The 20,333-nt window shown below is 39.3% G+C and overlaps 1 protein-coding gene across 1 annotated transcript; it reads right to left on the reverse strand.

Moving 5' to 3' along the window:
- Nucleotides 1–773: 773 nt before the first annotated feature.
- On the reverse strand, nt 774–16,771 carry si:ch73-261i21.5 (zona pellucida-like domain-containing protein 1). The gene is made up of 10 exons (XM_035179152.2): nt 16,678–16,771; nt 12,514–12,740; nt 12,249–12,433; nt 7,715–7,787; nt 5,581–5,678; nt 4,708–4,788; nt 4,225–4,393; nt 3,642–3,759; nt 3,498–3,518; nt 774–925 (listed from the first exon to the last, which is right to left on the reverse strand). The coding sequence occupies exons 1-10, from the start codon at nt 16,769–16,771 to the stop codon at nt 774–776; spliced, it is 1,218 nt and encodes a 405-aa protein (XP_035035043.2).
- Between the last annotated feature and the right edge of the window lie 3,562 nt (nt 16,772–20,333).

Consider the following 20,333-nt stretch of genomic DNA (forward strand, 5'->3'; position numbering starts at 1 on the left):
AGAGATTGGCAGCTTGAATGAGTAGCTGACAAATCTGCAGAAATGATGTGATGCAGTCATGGCAATATGTAACAGAGTCTCAGAGGAAAGTTTCTACCGCCTTTTGGAATCTGCTCTGAAGGTGTATGAGAGCAATGGGAGGAAAGATCCAGTGGTGTTTCTGATAAAGTGCTCGCTGAATGTTCAGCTTGTAAAATCGCATCTTGTAAAAGGATTGTAAGAAACACCATAGAAACTCACCGTAACTAAAACCCCCAAAAATATTTATCAAACGCCTTTATTAGAAACAGAAATACAAAATGTGTGAGCCTTTAGTAGATATAAATAGAAATTTTACTACAGTACCCATAACCCTGGTTTAACAATTGAAAATACCCCACAAATCCATTAACCTCACATCAGAATGTCTAAAGCTTTGTGCAAGGTATTTGTTGTATGGGCAACAGGACCTCTTCGCAGGAGATGATTCCCTTATTACTGAAACATACCCAACAGTAAACCCCAACCTTTTCACTCTGTATGTCCTGTTTACTTGTGTTCTTCACATAGGCTAAATAAAAAGTCAAAGTGACAAGATTAGAAGACAAATTTGTTCTCGCCCTTTCTTATTTAAATAATGTTGTATTATATATATATATGATAATACCAATTAATGCAAAACGGTGTTTGAGTAACTTCTGACATCTGCTCTCACTCATTTAAGCTCCCATAGTATTGTGAACCATACTGAATGAAAGAGGACAGAATCCTTTTCAAGCTGTCGTTACCCTCAGTCATTCTTTGGTGCACAGAATTGTTTTGTTTGAAATGGAATAGAATTTCTGGTAAACAATGAAAGCAACCAGCGTGAGGCAGATGACTCCGACAGTGCCTGCAATGACTGAAACCACCACCACAGTGTTATTCTCATGGGTCTGCTGAATCCCTGGAAAGGAAGAAAAAAAACACCAAGAATGGACCACTTAGAGCAATGTATATTTTTTATACTAATGAGCATAACTGTATGTATGTACAACATGTCAACTGTTTCCCCTGATCCTTCACATAAGGTGACTACAGTCTGAGTAATGACGTTTAAAGATCCATCTATCCATTTATTTTTGGCAACTTGTTCAATTTTTGGTTAGGGCGACTTGACCTTGACAGGAGTTCATCCAGTTGAAACTTGATTGGATGAGGGAACCACCTCAAATAATTTCTTCTAATTATGTACTTGTTTCTACATTATGTTTTCTGAACACATCCAAACACATGCTCCTAGTCGGACACCCTCAAAGGCAGGTTGAACAGTCTGCCCCATCACTGTGTGAAGGGACCAGCCCTGTAGGATTGTTTTAGAAAGATACAAAACCTGTCATACCTCTTTTACACTGAAGTATACTTGGGTATTTTAAACACAGGTTAAACCCGCCTCCACTGTGGCATGTTCCACATCACCTCACTGGCTCTCCAAATTAGCGTGTTAACCCATGTTCCACATTTCCATCACTGCTGATTGGAGCCAGAGCCGATAAAAACCTGTGCAGAGTCATTTGACCTGGGAGTGAATGCCAATTGTATCCATTCTGATTGCAGACAAAAGCCAGATGTTAATGGGTGTTGGTGGGTTTTGGGACCAGTGGAAAAGGGGCTTCAAATGCTACTGGAAAGTTGTGGGGTGAGGGGGTTTCGGACATTGTTCTGCCATCCGACAAGCACTTTGGTGGAAGCCGGGTGCCTTTATCTGATGTGGAGGTGAGACGATATGGAGGGTTTGAACTTCCTTGCTTCAGTTTACATGTGAATAACTGAGAGCAACACTGTGAATACCTTCGAGGAGAGACTGTCTGAGACTTATTCCCACATGTATTTGTTTTTGGAAAACGTGTTCCTTTGTTCCCCATATAGACTGTAAAGCAACGGTTAATAGAACTACCAGATTATTGAGCAGGGGTTCGACAGGATGTTTACAGCGATGTTCATGTAATTCAGTACACAACCCAAGTAAGTCTTCTGACAGAATACATGCTATCTATGCTGACTATGTATTAAAGGGGACATAGCATGCAAATTCCACTTTGTTAGTGCTTCTACAGGTTAATGTGGGTATCTGGCATGTCTACCAACCCAAAAACTCTGGGGAAAAAACACTTGCGCGTTTTGTTATAGTTCCTCTAAGTCAGAAACGTCATGCTTGAGCGACTCGATTGAGCTTCCTGGGTTTTGTGTCGTAACAAGGCACTGGAAGTCTCCCTACATGGTCTTGGCCCCCCCCCCACTCGTTACGCTGGGTTTACACCGGAGGCAGCGAGGCTGCGAGGCAGCGCAGCGCCGTTCCCAAGCACGCAGCCGCCGGGCTGTTCACACGGGACGAGCATTTCTCCGCTGGTCAGCCCGCGATTCACTCACATGTGGCATTTGTCTGGATCGTTGGGACTGGGAGGCTGCAGCAGCTGCTCGGGAGCGACCGCTCGCTCTCCCATGCGTGAGCTGGAATTTGTGTCAGCGCCACACAGCAGCAGTGTGGAAGACTTCCGCAGTGTTCAGCACTACTGTAACCCCCGAATCCCATAGACTGTATATATAAGGTCAGCCCGCGATTCTGCTTTCTCCGCTTGTTGTTGTCCCCGTTGAATGTCGGGGTTCGGGGTAAATGATGGTCTTCATAGCCCCCACCCCCTCTCTTTCTCTCTCTGTCTGTCTGCTTGTGTGCTTGTAGTGGATGGGCAGAGGGGGACATTTAATTATGTGATTGGGAAAATTAAAACTCCAGGACAACAGAAGGGGAATACAAAGTATGGGATGCATATTTGATAATTTATATCATATAAAATATGTAATTTATATCGTTTAAAATCATGGGGAGAGGGGGAGGGGAGCTGGCTCATTAGCATTTAAAGGAACAGGCACTCAAAACAGGTCACTCTGTGGAGGGCTGTTTTAGACAGGGTAAAAAGGGTGCTGTTTTAAATGATCCTTGTGGTATTTTGACCAAAGTATGTTACAGACATTTCATTAAGACCCCAAGGAACCATATCAACTTGTGGTAAAATGGGCATGCTATGTCCCCTTTAAGTTGCCAGGAACTGTAAATTCACCACTTCTAAGCAGAAGGCAGAAGATACAATTCTCTCTTGACTGCTGCCTCTGTCTGACTCAGAATCAATCCAACATGCATGCCCACTTCTTGCAGTGATTGGCCAATATTTCCAAGATGAGGGATTGAACTTCACCCTTAAGAGATCAACACTATGAATCCCCTCCATCAGAGACTGTCTCAAAGCCTCTTGGATCAAAGCCCACTAACAAGGTGCTCACCTGCACCTTCCCCTCCCAGGACAGGCTCTAAGACATGGTCCCATTTACATTTGTCAAGTGAGGAGTCTCCCATTTTGGACAAATTAACTCAATAAATTATATAATAATCTGAAAAACCAAATAGACATAGTAGTCCAAAGTAACTGTTATCAATGTTAGTAGATAGAATTGAAGTAATCAAAGGAGAGAACTCTGCATACCTCCAGATCCCAGCATATTGCCTACGAGAAGAAAAGACAAAGGAAACCTTCAAGTCATTCATGAGCAAAGGTAAATTCAGACTTAAAACACATAACAGTGCCTTTGTTACTGTTGTATATTTTACAGACCATGTGGGTTCTTACCATTATCTAAGCGGGTAGTGATTGGGCCTGAGGTGATCGTGGCTGAGTCACTCACTGTGGTGTCCTGGTTGTTGCTGATGCTGCGACGCCTCCTGGAGCTGGTGCTGCTGGTGCAGTTCTGCAGGGGAATCAGGTACTTGTCATTTGGGTTCAGACAGTTTTGTGTGTGTTACATTTGAGCCACAAAACCAACAAATCCAAGAAGGTAAATTTTGGATTGGCTGCACATTAATACTGATAATGGTTAACATGCAAATAGATTTGTTGAGAAGAGAATTTAGCATTTTTGGCTCAAACTAAATTATTTTTGGCCTTTATATAATGTCTCTTTAAAACATAACTTATGTAAGCAGTTGCAAATCATATTTTTTTAATTGCTCACTCAAGAATGAGTCACAAATAGAACACTATCGAAAAGCTCCATATAATTGCATTTCATTTAACTTTATATCTAGATCCACAGTGTATCATTTGTGCAGTATCCTAATAAATTAAGCTCATGCTGAACTAATCTTTATCTACAGTGAAGTAGTTAGTCCTGTGTAGACGAGCAGAAAGTGGGTGTTTGGAGGAGGAATCTGACCTGAGTGAGGCTGGGGCAGAAGGAGTTTACACAGAGCCTGGTGGCACAGTGGACGTAGTAGGTGGAGAGAGATTCTGTGCTTTGGACAAAGCGGAAAGCTTCGAATGAAAAGCGGGCATCCTGTTGCTCTCCATTGGTTCCTATTACAGTCTGGCCATCCAGGTCACACCTTGAAAAAGAGGAGATGGTGTTTTCGTTTTTTTTCTACAAGGTTTTATCTATAATCGATAAATTCTGACCAAAGGACACATGATTTTACCACTAAAACCCTCGTATTTGCATATAACAAAATGGAGATGAGTTTAGCTGGAAGGTGAACCTATTATATTTTGATTTATAGATGGTACATTTTTTATCCCTGTGGCTGAAATTATCAAACAATCAACCACTGAGCCAACTTCACATGGTAATAAAGACCATGATGTGGTTGAATACTCAAAAAGCAACTCTGTTTCTATTTTACTTTTCATCTTTGTAACTCACCCGACAAAGAGGTCATGGTATGTGTCTTTAATGTGGAAAGGCGAGGAGGTGGCGTAACATCGGTCTAGGAGCACGTTGAATCTGCCAAGTTTTGGTATCAGCACATTAAAAGGCCAGACATACAAACATTTTCAGTTGAGATCACAGTGGCTTTAAAGAGTATTTCAGACCCCTGCACCTTTTGCAGACTTTATTGTGTTGTAGATTTTTGATGGATACAATTTTTGGTTGAGTTGAATTTTTTTTGTTTTATTATCTATGAGAAGTGTCTACAATTTGATTGGAGTCCACCTGTGGCAACTATAATTGACTGGCCATAATTTAGAAAGACGCATACATGTGTCTATATTCACACTGGATTTCAGGACAAAGACCAACTCATTAGGTCCATAGAACTATGTAGACCTCCATGATAACATTTTGTGTTGGGGCGTAGATCAAAGCAAGGGGTTAAAAGCAGTTCTAAAGCTACCAGTGTTCCCAGGAGCACAGTTGCCTCAAAAGAAGAATGTAGATCCATCCAGCCCAACTGAACTTCAGGGATATGAACGAGACACTTACAGAAGCTGAGGCTCTGTTTCATGACCCGGATGCTGACTTCAGTTCAGTTTAGTTAGGTAGATAGAAAACTTCCAATCTATTTTACAAAAGACTGCATAAAGGCTCTAAATAATTGTATCTGTTTTAGATTTTCAATAAAATTGCAAAACTTTCAAAAAATGTGCTCCCACTTTATCATTGAAGATCATTGAGTGTAGATTGGTGGGCACAATTGGCAATTTATCAATTTAGAATTAACACAACAAAGCATTGAAAAAGATAACAGGGTCTGACTACTTTCTGAAGATGAACTAAAACCAGTATACTCTGTACCTGTTGCTGAGGTTGGATGCCCTTACTTCTACAAAGATCCTGGTCTTTAGCTCCAGGCCTCCGAGGGGGATTTGTAGGCTGGAGGAGTAGCTATTGTCCTTTACATCCAACAACAGAGGAGAGGAGAGGAGGCTGTTTAGAGTGATGCATGTTGTTCCTTCTGACAGAATGAGTTCTAGTATCAGGTTTCAATCTGGGAGAAGGCAAGGGTCGTTCTGCTGACGTTGTCTGGGCTATATGATGCAGTTGTATATAATGACAACATCATTAGTCACATCTAAAACAATAGTATCCAGTATCCAAACAAAGGTACAAAGATGACTGAGTTTATCTGAGCTGGCATCATCAAATTATTCCACTTGATATAGTTTATTTATGTCTCATAGGTAATCTGAATTCTACAATAAATAATAAACACATGAAGACAAGAAACCTTTTCATGCTAATTTAACTACCAGAAGTTATAGTTCAGTTTATATTAGTGTATCCTTGTGTTTAGCCTAACTTTCCCGAAATATTCAGCATTGTCTTAAAAATAAAGAAGGTTTGAGGGATAAGAATGTTTTAGGTTTGTTAGAACAAAGTAACTTATCCTAGACTGAGATTAAAGGGGGTGTTTGCCTATTTGGGAAATATAATTATTCACTTTATAACCATGAGTGAGATGAGAAAAATGACTCCAGAGACTCAAGGAAGAAACTGTGTTCATTCAAGATAAAGTCCAGTTCCTAACCCCCCTAAGACCACCTAGTGTCATTTTTACACCAGGCTGCTCCCCATATTTTAGACTATTAACCCTTAAAGCTGATCTACTGGACTTCATATTCAGCATGAAGACATGAGAGTGGGATCCATCTTCTCATAAATTGTAGGCTAATGGCTTCACTCAAGTGAATAAACATATTTTCCATGTATTAACAAAGTAAGTACTGAAGCCTATAGATTGTAAATACAGTGGGGTCCAAAGGTCTGAGAGCACATTGACAATCTGTAATATTTTCAGACAAACCTAGAGGAATCAGAAAGATTGGGGGTTGAGTTAGTGACTTTGACCAACGCATTGGTAAAGAAGGTCTTGAGCTGTATCCTTCCATTGATGGATGTGTTCAGATGATGCTCACATTGATCTACTCATCAGAGTCTCATTCAAGTAATTTAACTTACACCCAGTGTTCACATGTTATAAGTTTCTAGGAGGTCACTGTTCAGCATTGATATTGATAGTAGGAGAAATGGCATCAGAACTGTTTGAGTCAGAAGGCAAGTTGTGATTCTGAGCAAATAGAAGCTTTCTCAGCTTTAAATCATGACTCTACGGAAGATTTCTAATGGTCGGTGCAGGAACCTAAAGTGATAAAGACTAGAAAAGGGCTATATTTAAAACAGACCATTTACCTTTTACCACTTGTATCCAAAGCCTGATCAGGCTGACTAGAAGGGATCAGAGGATCAGTAGATACAGATACAGAATTTCCTAAGCAAGCAAATTGATGTCCCAGAAAGCTAAGAATTCTCAGACATTTGGATCCCACTGATTATTCGGATGAGTTAAAGAAGCTGATTGGATGATTACAAATAGATTGTTTAGATTTACAATATGCCTGGAAGTACTATTATTGGCAATATCGCTATCATCATTACAATCTTCATTACTTCATTACTGCTCCCTTCATCTCCTTCAGACATTTTCTTTTGTATAGATACTTTAATCAGTAATACACCTTTCCATTTATGTTAGACGCTGTCTTTTCTCATGGATGTTATAAATATTGTTATTTTGTTGATGTCCTCTGCCATCAGAAAACATTTATATCACCTCTGTCCACCCTGGGAGAGGGATCCCTACTTTGCAATTCTCTGTGGCATTTCTACATTTATTTCCCCCTGTTTTTTTTAATGTAGTTTTTCCTCACTTTAGTCAAGGGTTGAGGGTGGAGGATGTTGCACCTTGTTAAGCCCTATGAGGCAAATTCTTACTTGAACACATGGGTTATACAAATAACATTTCATTGCTGTTAATAAATGATTTCCTTGATTTAAAGAATGTAATGTACATCTGGAAGGTGACATGGTGCTGTTTATTCCATGTGTGTGTGTGTGAAGCAGCTTTCTGGTGACACCTCAGACATCTCACCGTGAAGAGTCTCATGCTCAGTGTGCTGACAAAACTCCCATTATTGTCTTTGACTGCCAGACGGACCCCAGATCTGTTGGGAAAAAAGAAAAAGTTCTGTCAACCACTGGAATTCATTACAGGAAACACCCGAGTGGTTGACAACCAGGTCATCATTCATTTGATACATGAGGGAACAACACACCAGGGTGAGATTCAAACCCTCCTGAAACTAGACACACAGGTAACACACACCTCTGAGGACACTGCTGCTCCATGAAGCCTCACTGAAGATGGTAACGTGACACTTTCTAACATACAGTAAATCTGTGGTTCATTCATTATCTGTGGGGAATAAGCTTTGATATAAAAATCATTAACCCCTACTGGCCTTTTTATCCATAGATGAATGTATTTTAAATAAATATCCGGCCGTTTCTACTGATTTATCTCTACACTCAACACTTAAAGAGTTGACACAAGAGATAAAAAATAATCTCTCATCCTTGCTACTCTGGATTTTAATTCAACAGTGGGAGAAGCTCCTCTCTAAAGAGGATGGAGCTGACTTTGACAAGACTGGAGCCTTTTCACACGGCTCCCTCAGAGGGAATGTGAGACAGAGTGGACAGTTTGTTAATGCCTGGGATCACGGCAGCATCAATTAACTATCATGTGAGTGATTAAAGAAAACATAATGACTGACTCAACCATAGCGCTGAATCCCAGTGGCAATAACTGATCAGGTTAACCAGCCACTTCCCCTGCTATCTATTCCAAACTGGAAGAGTAAAACAAATCCCTTCTTATGCACCTGAATGTTTTAGTGGGTTAAGAGCAGTGTCAAACTACACACAAACTAAAAAAAATGTACATTCTATATAATTTTAAATAATATAAAAATAAGTTATCTTTGATTTGCAAAGGAAGAGCAGAGTGTAGGAGTGCATGATCAGCAATGATTGTAATTATTGTGTGAAAGTTTTCACCATCTAACAGCAGCAATGGAAAACTAGACTTGCGAGCAAGTACAATGCGGTCCAGAGCCTCACCACCGCGGGGAAGTGACGCGGTCATGTCCCCCGGTCGCCCCAGGAAGAGGAATTCGCTCGGGACTCAACGGGAAGGATGTCAGACCGTGTCCAAGTGTCCATCGGCAGGCGCCAGAGAATGCTTGCTGATCACGATTCAGCTGAGGTCTTGAGTCGGCTGGGAAAAATTTAGGTTATTCCAATGAAGTGTGAACCAGAGGGACTACTTGCAGTTTCCAGTAGGTGGTGCTGTTGAGCCATTCTGCCTCAACTGCCCAATATAATCCTTGTGTTCACATAGTGACTCTTATTGTATGCGTCCATTTTGAGGCAGATTGGTGCATGTGCAGTGACTTTACAGCCACTTCCTGTTTGTTGACGTTCCATCCAAATGCACGCCATTATGGTTCAATATAGTGGGGTTAGTGTCACAAGATGCGTCACCAGCGTCTCAAGGTTTCCCTGACCTAATTTGAGGTGGATTAAATGAAAAATGTAGGTGTAGAATGTCAAAGTAAAAAACATGGTACTTCCTGTCACAGATAGGCCGCGCTGTGACTATTAAAGTATATTTGCATATAGAGCTCTTAAGGGCAGGTTCCTTATCACAAAAATGAAATTTGACAGTGATTGGAGCGAAAACATGGAAGTTACAGCTACTTGAAGGTTCTTGGCGAGACATCGAGATTCGCCGCCATGCCAAGCACACGCCCCCTGATGAAAACTCACTAGTCTGATTCTATGGCATCACCAACTCCTTTAGCCTCTCCTGACCAAATTTCCCATAAATTGGATGAACGGGCTAACTCCAGGACAATTAAAAGTAAAACGGGACATTTCCTGTTACAGCTAGGTGGCGCTATGACTATCAAAATTCCGCGCCACGCGCCATATTTAAAATACGTACATTTTCACCAGACCTGACTGCTTACAGTAGCCAATAGCAGCTCTCGTGCTAGGATCGACAACTAGCAGCTTGTTTACAATAGAGAAAATCCAAACACCTAAATCCCCTGTTAAAGGATTTATTTGCCCGTCCCTCAGACTTCTGATAAATGAACAGAGTTGCCCTCTTAAATACCCACAATCCATTTAGAACAAATCACATGACATATCAGCAATATAGATTATTCACTGTACATATTCTCTCACATAATATGTTTCTTTACACTGTATATATTAATTTTATTTTATATCCATTCATATTTTTTTATATTTCAAGATATTACTTTTATATTTAGGTCCCGAGCACGACAGTGCAAGGACCTATTGTTTTCGCTCTGATTATTATTTTTCTTTGTTTTTCTTCTTTTTCTGCATATTGAAATGCTTTTTTGGGAAACGCAACATACTCTAAAGTCAACAAATTCCGCGGGCGTACCAGGTCTGGTGAAAATGGACATATTTTAATGTGGTTGGGAACGTATGTCCATAAATGGCTCGATAGCGCCATTTCAACTAGGGTCTTCCTAAATTTTTACTTTCACCTAGAACAATGAAAATCGGCAAACATGTGTATCATGCCCAGACTTACAAAAAATTCTGTTGACACTCTTCGCCACACCCAACAGGAAGTCGCCAATTTTGGATTGAATATGATATTTGGCGTGATTTTCACACGTACTTCAAATTCGTACTTCTCCTACAGATTTCATGCGATCGACTTCACATTTGGTATACGTCATGTTAGAGACTTTCTGATTAAAAGTTATGTAATCTATGAGTTTCTGTCAGGGGGCGCCAGAAAACAATAGGTGCTCATAACTTCCATGTATATTGTCCAATCTGCCTCAAACCACATATGTACGACAAAGGTCTCTCCCTGAATAGCTCCATATGATAATATTCAATAATAGTCATAGCACCCCCTAACTGTAACAGGAAATGTCATGTTTTACATTTAAGTATCCTGCAGTTAGCCCGTTCACCCGATTCATGTGAAATTTGGTCAGGAGAGCCTAAAGGAGCTGATAATGCCATAGAATCAAACTTGTGAGTTGTCATCATGGGGCGTGTCCTTGGCATGGCGGCGAATATTGATGTCTCGCCAAGAACCTTCAAGTAACTGTAACTTCCATGTTTTTGCTCCAATCTCTGTCAAACTACATTTTGTGATGAAGAAACCACCCGTTCTTTATGCAAATATACTTTAATAGTCACAGCGCCCCCTAGCTGTGAAAGGAAGTACCATGTTTTATACTTTGTCATGTTATGCCAACATTTTTCATTTGATCCACCTCAAAATTTGCCTCGGTGCGGTCGTGTCGCTTCCCTGCGGTGGCGAGGCTCGGGACCGCAAGTCTAGTTCTATTTATTACTGCTGATGTCTTTTTGCTACTGTAATATTACAAATGTCCCCATTGCGGGACTAATAAAAGGACTTCAAAGCTAATCTATATACATTATAGTAGATACCGAAGCTTTTTTAGATTTACACCAATGGCACTTTAGCCACAAAGGGTTTTAAAGAACAATTTGATATTAGATCTTTTCTGTGAATTTAGTTCCTATATGTTCTCTCTTGATAACATGTTTTTTTCTCTCCATACATCTGCCAGAATGTTGAACTTGTTGTTACTCTGACTCTCCCTATTTTAACATAAAACAAGACAGAGACGCCTCTAGTTAGTATTTGTAACAGCTATTTATACTGAACCTATATGGAATACCAACTATTGACGTGACAGTTTATATTTTGCACACTATTTTTATATCCATATTTGCTACGATATCTACTATGAAATGTAGACATTCCGTATTGCTGATTCATCATGTGATTTGTTCCAAATTGATTGTGGATACTTAAGATGGTGCCTGTTTCTTCATCAGAAATCTGAGGAAGAGCCTTAAAGGTTCAGAGTGTAGAATTTAGTGACATCTAGTGGTGAAGTTGGATGTTGCAGCTGAATACCCCTCACCTCACCCTCATCTTCCAAACATGAAAGAGAACCTGTGTTAGCCTTCAGTTGTCATAAAACTCAAAGGGTGTTTAGTTTGTCCAGTCTGAGCTACTGTAATTGTGCTCACCGGCAAATACTGTAAATCCTTTAGCAGCTTTAGGTGTTCCGCTTTTTTAGGAGTTCCACTTTTTCTAATGTTTTGTGATGTGGATCCAGCACCAATCACATCTTTAGTTTTTTTCTGAATGTACATGTTATATACATTTTTTACAGTAGCTCAACATGTAAAGTCACGGTGACAGCCTGCTCTGTTGTCTTGGTCTTCTCACCAACGCCTTTGCCTACGTCTGTGGATTTAACTCATCTATTGGACAATGTAGGTCCTGTGCACCAGTCACTCACTGGCAGAATTATAGTTACAGGGAGAGAGTAAAAATTCCAAAAGGCATTATCATTGGATGCAGTATGAGTCATGAGTCACCAAACAGTTTAAACTGTTTTACAGGAAGAGAAGAGACAGAGATTAAGTATTAGAGTTAAAACAAGAGATAAATGAGCAGTTAACACAGGGAGACAAATGTATTATTCATTTCATTGGGCCTTTTAACAGCTAGGTTCACTTACACACTCATCTGAGTATTGTTGACCAGGTACTGCAGAGGGTAGCGGCAGGAGAACTTGTACATCACCTCTTGGTGATAGGTAATGGCTCCTGTACTGGGGTCCACCGAGCAGACCATGCCTGCGATGTTGATGTACTCGACATGGGAGAAGTCTGAAAACAGGCCAGTTCCCGCCTCCTGGGTGACCTTTGAGGAAAGGAGTTTAGTTTGGCTTCGTAAAAATCTATTGTGTGAGTTCTGGGTGTTTTGAGGCATTGATAACTTACTGTCAGCGTGCTGGAGCAGGCACTGATGCCCTCCTCTGTTATGGAGAAGTTGAATCTAACGACAGGTGGGTCCACTGACCAGTCTGCTGTCCCTTTACACAGGTGATTGGAGTGTACTGAGTTGAGCGACAGCAGAGACTCGTTGTATCCATTGAAATAGATGGGGCACAGAAGGATCTGAAGGTCCACTGTCTGAGAGCCACAGACGACCTCGATGTCTGAGTTGACTGAAGAGAGAGACCAGAATCAGCTTTAAGGATCTGTTGCTGTCAACTGTAGAATGGATTTTTAAAGTGCATTCCACAGATTATACACATTACACAGATGTATGACTCTACATGTACCGTGCCCTCTGGGGATCTGGAAGAGAAACATCACAAGTCTTGAACCTTTATTCTTTTTTGTAAATGACAGGAAGCCCATGTCACACTGGAGGTGAGGAATCTAGTGGGGGCATGTGGGAGTCTGTCTGAAAGAGTTAACAGGTGAGGTGCTGAGTCCTAGTTATTTCTTCTGCACTGTTAAAAGAAAGGTTCAAGTTAGAACCAAAAGTGAACCATTACCTTACAACAATTCAAGGTTCCACAAAAAACTGTTTGTTTATGGGTTCCCTGAAGAACCAGTTCAATTGGGTGTTTTAGAAAACCAAAAGAGGTTCTTAAACTAAATTCCCCTCTGGATCAAAAAAGAATCTATCCATCTATCTATCTATGCAAACATCAATACATAAATACATCCATACACACATAATCAGTAACCTTTCATAAAGACTTTGTTGAAATTCTACAATTGTATTTTTTAGAAAACTAAAACCTGTTATTTTGAAATATACCTGCTTAAACCAAATTGTTGTTCCTCAGGAAAACCCTTCAAGTTTTCTCCTCAGAAATATGACAGCATATAAGTAATGAAATTAAAATGATCTGAACAAATGAAATTGAAAAAGCAATTCAGTCAGTGTTTTATTTTTAGGAGTAACATTTAAATTAGTAGTTCAACCTCACAATGAAAATAGAGACCTTACCTTGACAACAGCATTGGTGAACAGTTTTAGCTTTACATTACAACATATGTAAAAACATACTACCCGGCCTGTCAAGTTAAACATGTAGGGTTGAACATCTAAGTAACCATCCAGGACACCACAAGGATTCCAGAAAGGGCATTGTCTTCCTCAAGGTTTTGGGGTACTCAGCATGGAAGATGTGATAGAATAAAAAGGCAAACATCAGGTCAAGGGAGATGTCCACGCTGCCATCATCAAGAAGCATCCAAATGCCATCCATCTTCACAGTGATGGCCTGCTCTGTAGGAGGGAACTGGTTCATGCAGTCACTCAGAACACGTTGGAGACAGATATACTGGATCCTGTCAAATACAATAATAAAAAAAAGTCTGACACACTGCATTGTCTGAAAATGAGACAGGTTGTTAGAAACAAAGTTTAAGCTAGTCGGCCTGCCCCCACTGCTAAGTAGATCCTAGAGGAACCAAGTTGACTCTCTCTAAAATAATGTGTTAAGTTTTTTAAGCATCCTAAGGTCCTCAAAGATGCTTTTCCACAGCAAAATAATCTCCACAAAAACAATATGTCTCCTGCACCTTGAGTGCTATGGACTGTTCCAGCCCCAGCACCATCGGGGCTAAAACTCTGTATGATATGTAGTATTAAATAGCATTAACTTTATGGGTCCAAGTATATTTTTAGCAATTTCACCTGTCTTGTTTATTTGGCAATAAGCAACATGTTTTTAAAGAAGCACAATAAACATTTAAAATCGAAATTGTTTGATGTTCCTGACCAAAACACCAGAGGATTTATAAGATTCTGATGAATTAAAAAACACAAGTTTTGTTAAGCACATCATCTATAGCTTTTAAAACTTGAATTTGAAACCTCAAAGTAGAATAAATGTTATGTTTGAATAATTCGAACAACAAACACAAAACTCAAAATAATTACAGAACGTGAGACAGAATACTTCACCTTATCAATAATAAACAGCTGTTGTATGTCCCCTTTGAAGACTGATGGTAGGAGGAGTACCACAGCATTGACAATCTAGTCTGAAAAAAGCAAAGACATTATAAAGACAAAGGTGATATTCTCAATAACACATGCCATGGAACATGGTAAACTTCCAATTTTTTTGTAATGGCATCATTGGTGTGGATAATGAAACTACAAGAATTAAATCTTCGATCTTCCCATTATATATATATATATATATATATATAATTTAGTTTTTCAAATGATATCTTACCCTCCCATGTTAACTGATGCAGCTGTGCAGACTGCAGGTCAAACAGCAGGGCAGAGCTTCACGCTCGTCCTGGATCTGCAGTGGTAGTTTCACACTTTGAGCAAATCTGGCAAGAAATCAGACTGATAATTAAAATAAACAATATAAATGTAAAATAAAATCTCATTAGAATAGAATATGCATTTGCTGTTCTCCCAACATATATTTAACTTTTAAACATTTGCCCAAACACTAAATATATAGTAAATAGTATCAGTGATATTTGTGCTTGTGGTTAATTAATCGTACACTTAGCCTGTTTGTATATTAAACACAGACAAAGCAACTAATCCAGCATGTACTTTATTATTTGTTGAATTGTGTGGCGGCCATAGCCTTCACTTTTACAGCCTCAAGAAGGGTGGCTAGTGGCTAATGTTAGCTAATGTAGCTAATGCTAATGTGGCTAACGCTAGCTAGCAAGCTAATGCTTAGTTCGCTCTTTAACCAAACAATGTGAGACAAAAACCATTACAATGAGGTAAACGTGTCATGGTTAACTGAGACTCCACCACAGATAAATAATATAATCACATTGTTAGACTGAATTTACCTTGACTGTAGATCTCCAGCTCCAGACCAGAGGGCGGGAAAATACGTGTTGATGATGTACAGACAAAATGGCGATGTTACATTCTTCTTGCCCCAAAAAATGATGATTTAACGTGAAAAGGTTCTTCAAAGCACCAAAAGTGCAGTAAGGTGTGCTTTGAAGAACTCTTCTTTTGAATTCAGTTCCACAAAGAGCCATAAACAACGACAAAAAAATGTTCTACAGCGAGAAAAGGTTCACCAGAGCACAAAACTCAGTTTTCCATTTACATGGACACCACTATTTTAATATTAACCAAATTCCGTTCATCAGAATACTACACTGCCACGTAAACAGCATTATCTGAATACTTGTGGACTATTCTGACCTGAGTCGCATAATATCGACATGTACTGTATGTGTCCAACAGGCATAATAACGTCCTATTGGAGTTTTCACAGCATTTTGTAACATTGACATACAGCAGTTACCAACTTTGATGACACATGCCCTGAGTGACAGTGTAAACAAGTAGCACAAAATGTTGACATGAGTCACAACCAGTCTATGCCATTTTCAATGAAAATGTGAATGGAATATTCTATTAACAACTCATGTAAATGCCAACTGAAATATTGCCTTACAATATCAATTGTCAGAATATGGCTGTGTTTTCTCTCCACAGTTGCCAAAGTGCTGCTCATTGTGGGAACTGTTGGATTTCATCACTGGATTTGTTGATATGCAAATAAAATTGAATTGAAAACTCCCAATGTTCATTTCATCATGAAATATTGAATATCCAAGATCCAAAAAGTCTGTTGATGTGCCCCACTAACAGTGGCTTGAACCTCAAGGTTAAACTGTAAAAAAGCTGACACAACAATCAACAGTTTAAATTGAATTCTGGTTCCACTATTCATGTCCCTGACTGGCCTCCTCGCGATAGAAATTGTCAAGGCTTTATCAGAAATTAAATAATTTTAAATGATAGTCAAAATTGATCGTATCTGGTCGTTTTCAGTTGGTTCTGAATGTGGATGTGTGCTCCAAAGTTGAAGTTTAAAAATGTTTGCAACTAAATGTGTTATTATGTCCTCCTAACTTCTCAAAGCCTCTTTTTTAAGGTTGTCTCATTCTCAAAGCTTTTTAAAACACCCCACCCTGACTCTAGATAAAGACTCTCCTATGATAGCCAGGCTGACACTGTGCTGATGCTTATTAGGTTGCAGTGGGAAGAAAAGAGGGACAGGAATTGGGGGATGGTCGAAGTCAGAGCAGCAGCTGGATGAAAAGGACGAGAGTGTGAGTACTGCTGGTTTCACTGACCTGGACTTCTGAATGTGGAGTGTCCGATGCAGGCATTCTGAGCTCGGGCCAGAAGGAGTGTGGCAAGTTGATACGTAACAAGGACCAGCCACATTGTCCTCAAACTGGAGGGACAGATAGATGACAGAAATCAGACATGCACAAGGGTCCATCCCCAGAGAGCTCACAAAGCCAATGAATTGCAAGCTCTCAAATGCTTTCTTCAACATCCCAGTTATAACAAAATTAATTCATCACAAGTGAATGTCCTACTTCCATGATCCTGGAACCCAAGTAATATCAACAAAATATACTTAAATTACCAAAGTAAAAAAAATACTAATCCTGGCCTGATTGATCATTGTATCTGTATCTGGTCAAGGTGCAGCTAGTTTAAACCAGTAGAACAAAGTCTGGGGGTTGTGAGAAGATTAAACATTATAACATTTTGGTAAAATATTGGATAATCTGACCATAAACAGGGGGAAAATGCTTCTCGTAGACTCTCTAACAATTTCTTTTTTTATATAAGGGATGACATGACTTTGCATAATACTGTATTCATAAGATATGTTCTGGGCTAAGATTTTGCATCAAGTCTTGATCTGAAAAGTATCCAGTAACCACAGCTGTCAGATAAATGGAGTGAAATGAAAGCATTGGAATCGGAATAGCCTACTGATTCTAGAATACAGTGGAGAAGCTCTGATGTGTAAAAATAAATGAAATGGAATTATTCAATTTAAAGTAAAAGTGTACTTCAGGCTATTACTTCAGTGAATATTTAGTTACTAACTATGAGCTTCAGACATGAGAAAGACTAAACTGAAATAATGCAAATACAGTCCTCAAACAGAGGAACTGAAGAATGCATCAGAACCTTATAATTAAACAGGATACAGTAAATATGATTTGGTGTCACTGTCTCAAAACCTTATTTATGAAATGAAGTTTTTTCCATCATTGGACAGAGCTTACACTGGAGTTAATATGCAAATAAAATTAAAAAAATTAAAAAAAATTCACTCACAAAGTGTGATCAGAACAAAAACATAAAGTGTTGCACTGAGATGAGACATGTAACCAAGAAATAAGAAGGAACATAGAGTGATAGCCAGCAGTGGCTGTCTAATCAATCAAATTCCAATAGAAGTTATAGCTGGTAGTAAAACTATTTTATCATTATTTCTTTTAATCTTTATTAATATTTAAAACATATTTTATTGTTCACAGAGATGAGGAGAGTTTCCCCTTACCTTGTGTGGATGTTGCATCCACCTCTTTCCCTCACTATGTGTCTTCTGTGTGAGCTTGTTCCTCCATGTCACACATTTATACTGACCTCCTTTCTGGCTCAAAGGAGAGGACAGGAAGCCCACAGAGAAGACAGGGAAGAGAGCAACACAAGCTGGTGGGGTCCTACATCCAGATCATCTGTCAGACATGGAACAACAGAGCGGCCTCTATGATGTGTCTTTAGTCTACTTAAGTACCTATAAATTTAACTTGTCATTTCAGCAATGACCTCATCTGCAGTCATTTTTCAAAGCCAAGTGCCCTAAATCTCATCCCATCTGGATTCCAGTTAAAGCAAATCTAGGGATCTGCAGGAAAACCTTTAAAGTTGAATTTATACAAGCTCATAGATGCTGCTCTTAATTTGTTGATTTGTTGATTAGAAAATATGGTTATTTGCATTTTTTTTATAAATAAAATATAATTTTACAAACTACTTAATATTCAACTTTCAGCTAAATCGGAACAAAAATAGAGCGGAAATACTTAAATATCCATGAGAACTTAAGGCAACTGCCTGAAGACATTACATAACCGGAATGTTAATACCTCATTTTTATGAAAGAGCACCCAAAATGGGCCATTTTATAAATCCTGTTCACTCAACTAGTATGTTTATTTTGTTGTTATATTCCCCCACTTCTGCCAGGGGCTACCAGCCTTTGTTCAGAAATGAGGTCTCCTGCACACCATCTCAGAGTTGGAGAGAAAGGCACACCCTGCCAAACAAAACCTGTCACCTGAAACACAAATCCCCCCCAGATCCCCTCCAGGAACCCTGAAGCCCGAGCTGAACAATGGAGGGGAGATGATCTTACACTGAGCTCCGCATGGAGCAGGAGTCCTGTCAGTCCTTTTTCCCATTCAGCAGCCATAAGTGTATCTGAGTGGGTTATTACCCAAAGGGATCCTCTGGAGATCTATTTTTCTTAATCTTGGCTGCAAAGGTTTGCACCAGGTATGGATGTTTGTGTGCGATATGAATTCCTCACTCATGAATCAGGTTTGATTCATTCAGATCGGGATCAGCGTCTGGTTCTTTTGCACATACTGGATTTATCTATTGCTGAGAATAACTTTCTTATCAACAAATCTATATGTTTGCATCGTAATATTTTATTCATTTTTTAAAGGTGACATCACCGCCATCTGACACACAAGTAAGATACACTTCTTCAACTATGACTGGGAACTTGAACCTGTTTGTGTTCTTTATCAGCCATTAAGGTTTATTCTCATCCACTCTTTGATTTCTGTTCCCATTACCTAAGGGCCTTAATATCCAGTTCATCCATGATTGAAGCTGCTCTTTTCATTGTGTGTCACAGTAACTAGATCAGCATAGTATCATGGCCACTCTGTTCAGCTTTGGATGATTATTATATACATCAATTAATATCACCCTTGTGCTTAATCACGTGACCAAGATCTACTGAATGCAATTAACAATACTTGAAATTAAATCCCATCACAGTATGCTTCTTCACTGGCTACGTAAGGACATTAAGGATATAAGATGTCTACACATTTTATTGAGTAGAATTTTGTATTGCCTGCAAGTCTTATCTGGAAAACCACTGCTCAGAAACATAATTTACTAAAAGTCAAACTAAAACAACCATCTGAAGTGATGGACCAGTAAAGAAAGCATTGCCATTGGATTTCTCAGCATATAAGTCTGAATGCCTTTGCCACAGATGTGTTTAATTCTACTAACATACCGAATCTGTCATTTATGACTTGAGTTTAACTACTGTGTGTTGTCCCATTTCAATGCAGTAAATCGTTATTTTTTTAGGGGAATTCTTGTGCATAAAGACACAATCAGTAGAACCATGACTACCCACTGTGTCATATGGGTCATATTTTTATTTGGATCCTGTATTATTTACAGTCTTTTTGCTTTATTATTATACATCCAGGACTGTGACTGTGGCCACATCATGGATTCTGATTGTGGATTCTGATTACAATTGGATTTTTTAGATACACAATATGCCTACTCACATATACTAGCCTACCGTGGTGATACTGATATTACAATTGTCAATGTGGCTCCCTTCATCTCTGTCAGGCATTTTCTTTGATACATCTCTCCATTTCTCATGAATGTTGTTTTATATTATAATTTCATTGACATACACACATCTATTGCACTTCTGTCCGTCCTGGGAGATGGGTCCCTCACATGTGACTCTCAGGTTTCTACCCCTCTCTCTGTGAAGTGGTGAGGGATGTTGCACCGTGTGGATTCGTATGAGACAAGTTGGGATTTGGGAGTAAGGGCTACAAACATAAAATTTGATAAATTTATTGACTTGGATACAAATATGATATCAATTTGATATCAATCAAATTTTATTGGTATAGCCCATATTGAC

The sequence above is a fragment of the Hippoglossus stenolepis genome, chromosome 15 (genome assembly GCF_022539355.2).
Source record: "Hippoglossus stenolepis isolate QCI-W04-F060 chromosome 15, HSTE1.2, whole genome shotgun sequence".
Classification (NCBI taxonomy): Eukaryota; Metazoa; Chordata; class Actinopteri; order Pleuronectiformes; family Pleuronectidae; genus Hippoglossus; species Hippoglossus stenolepis.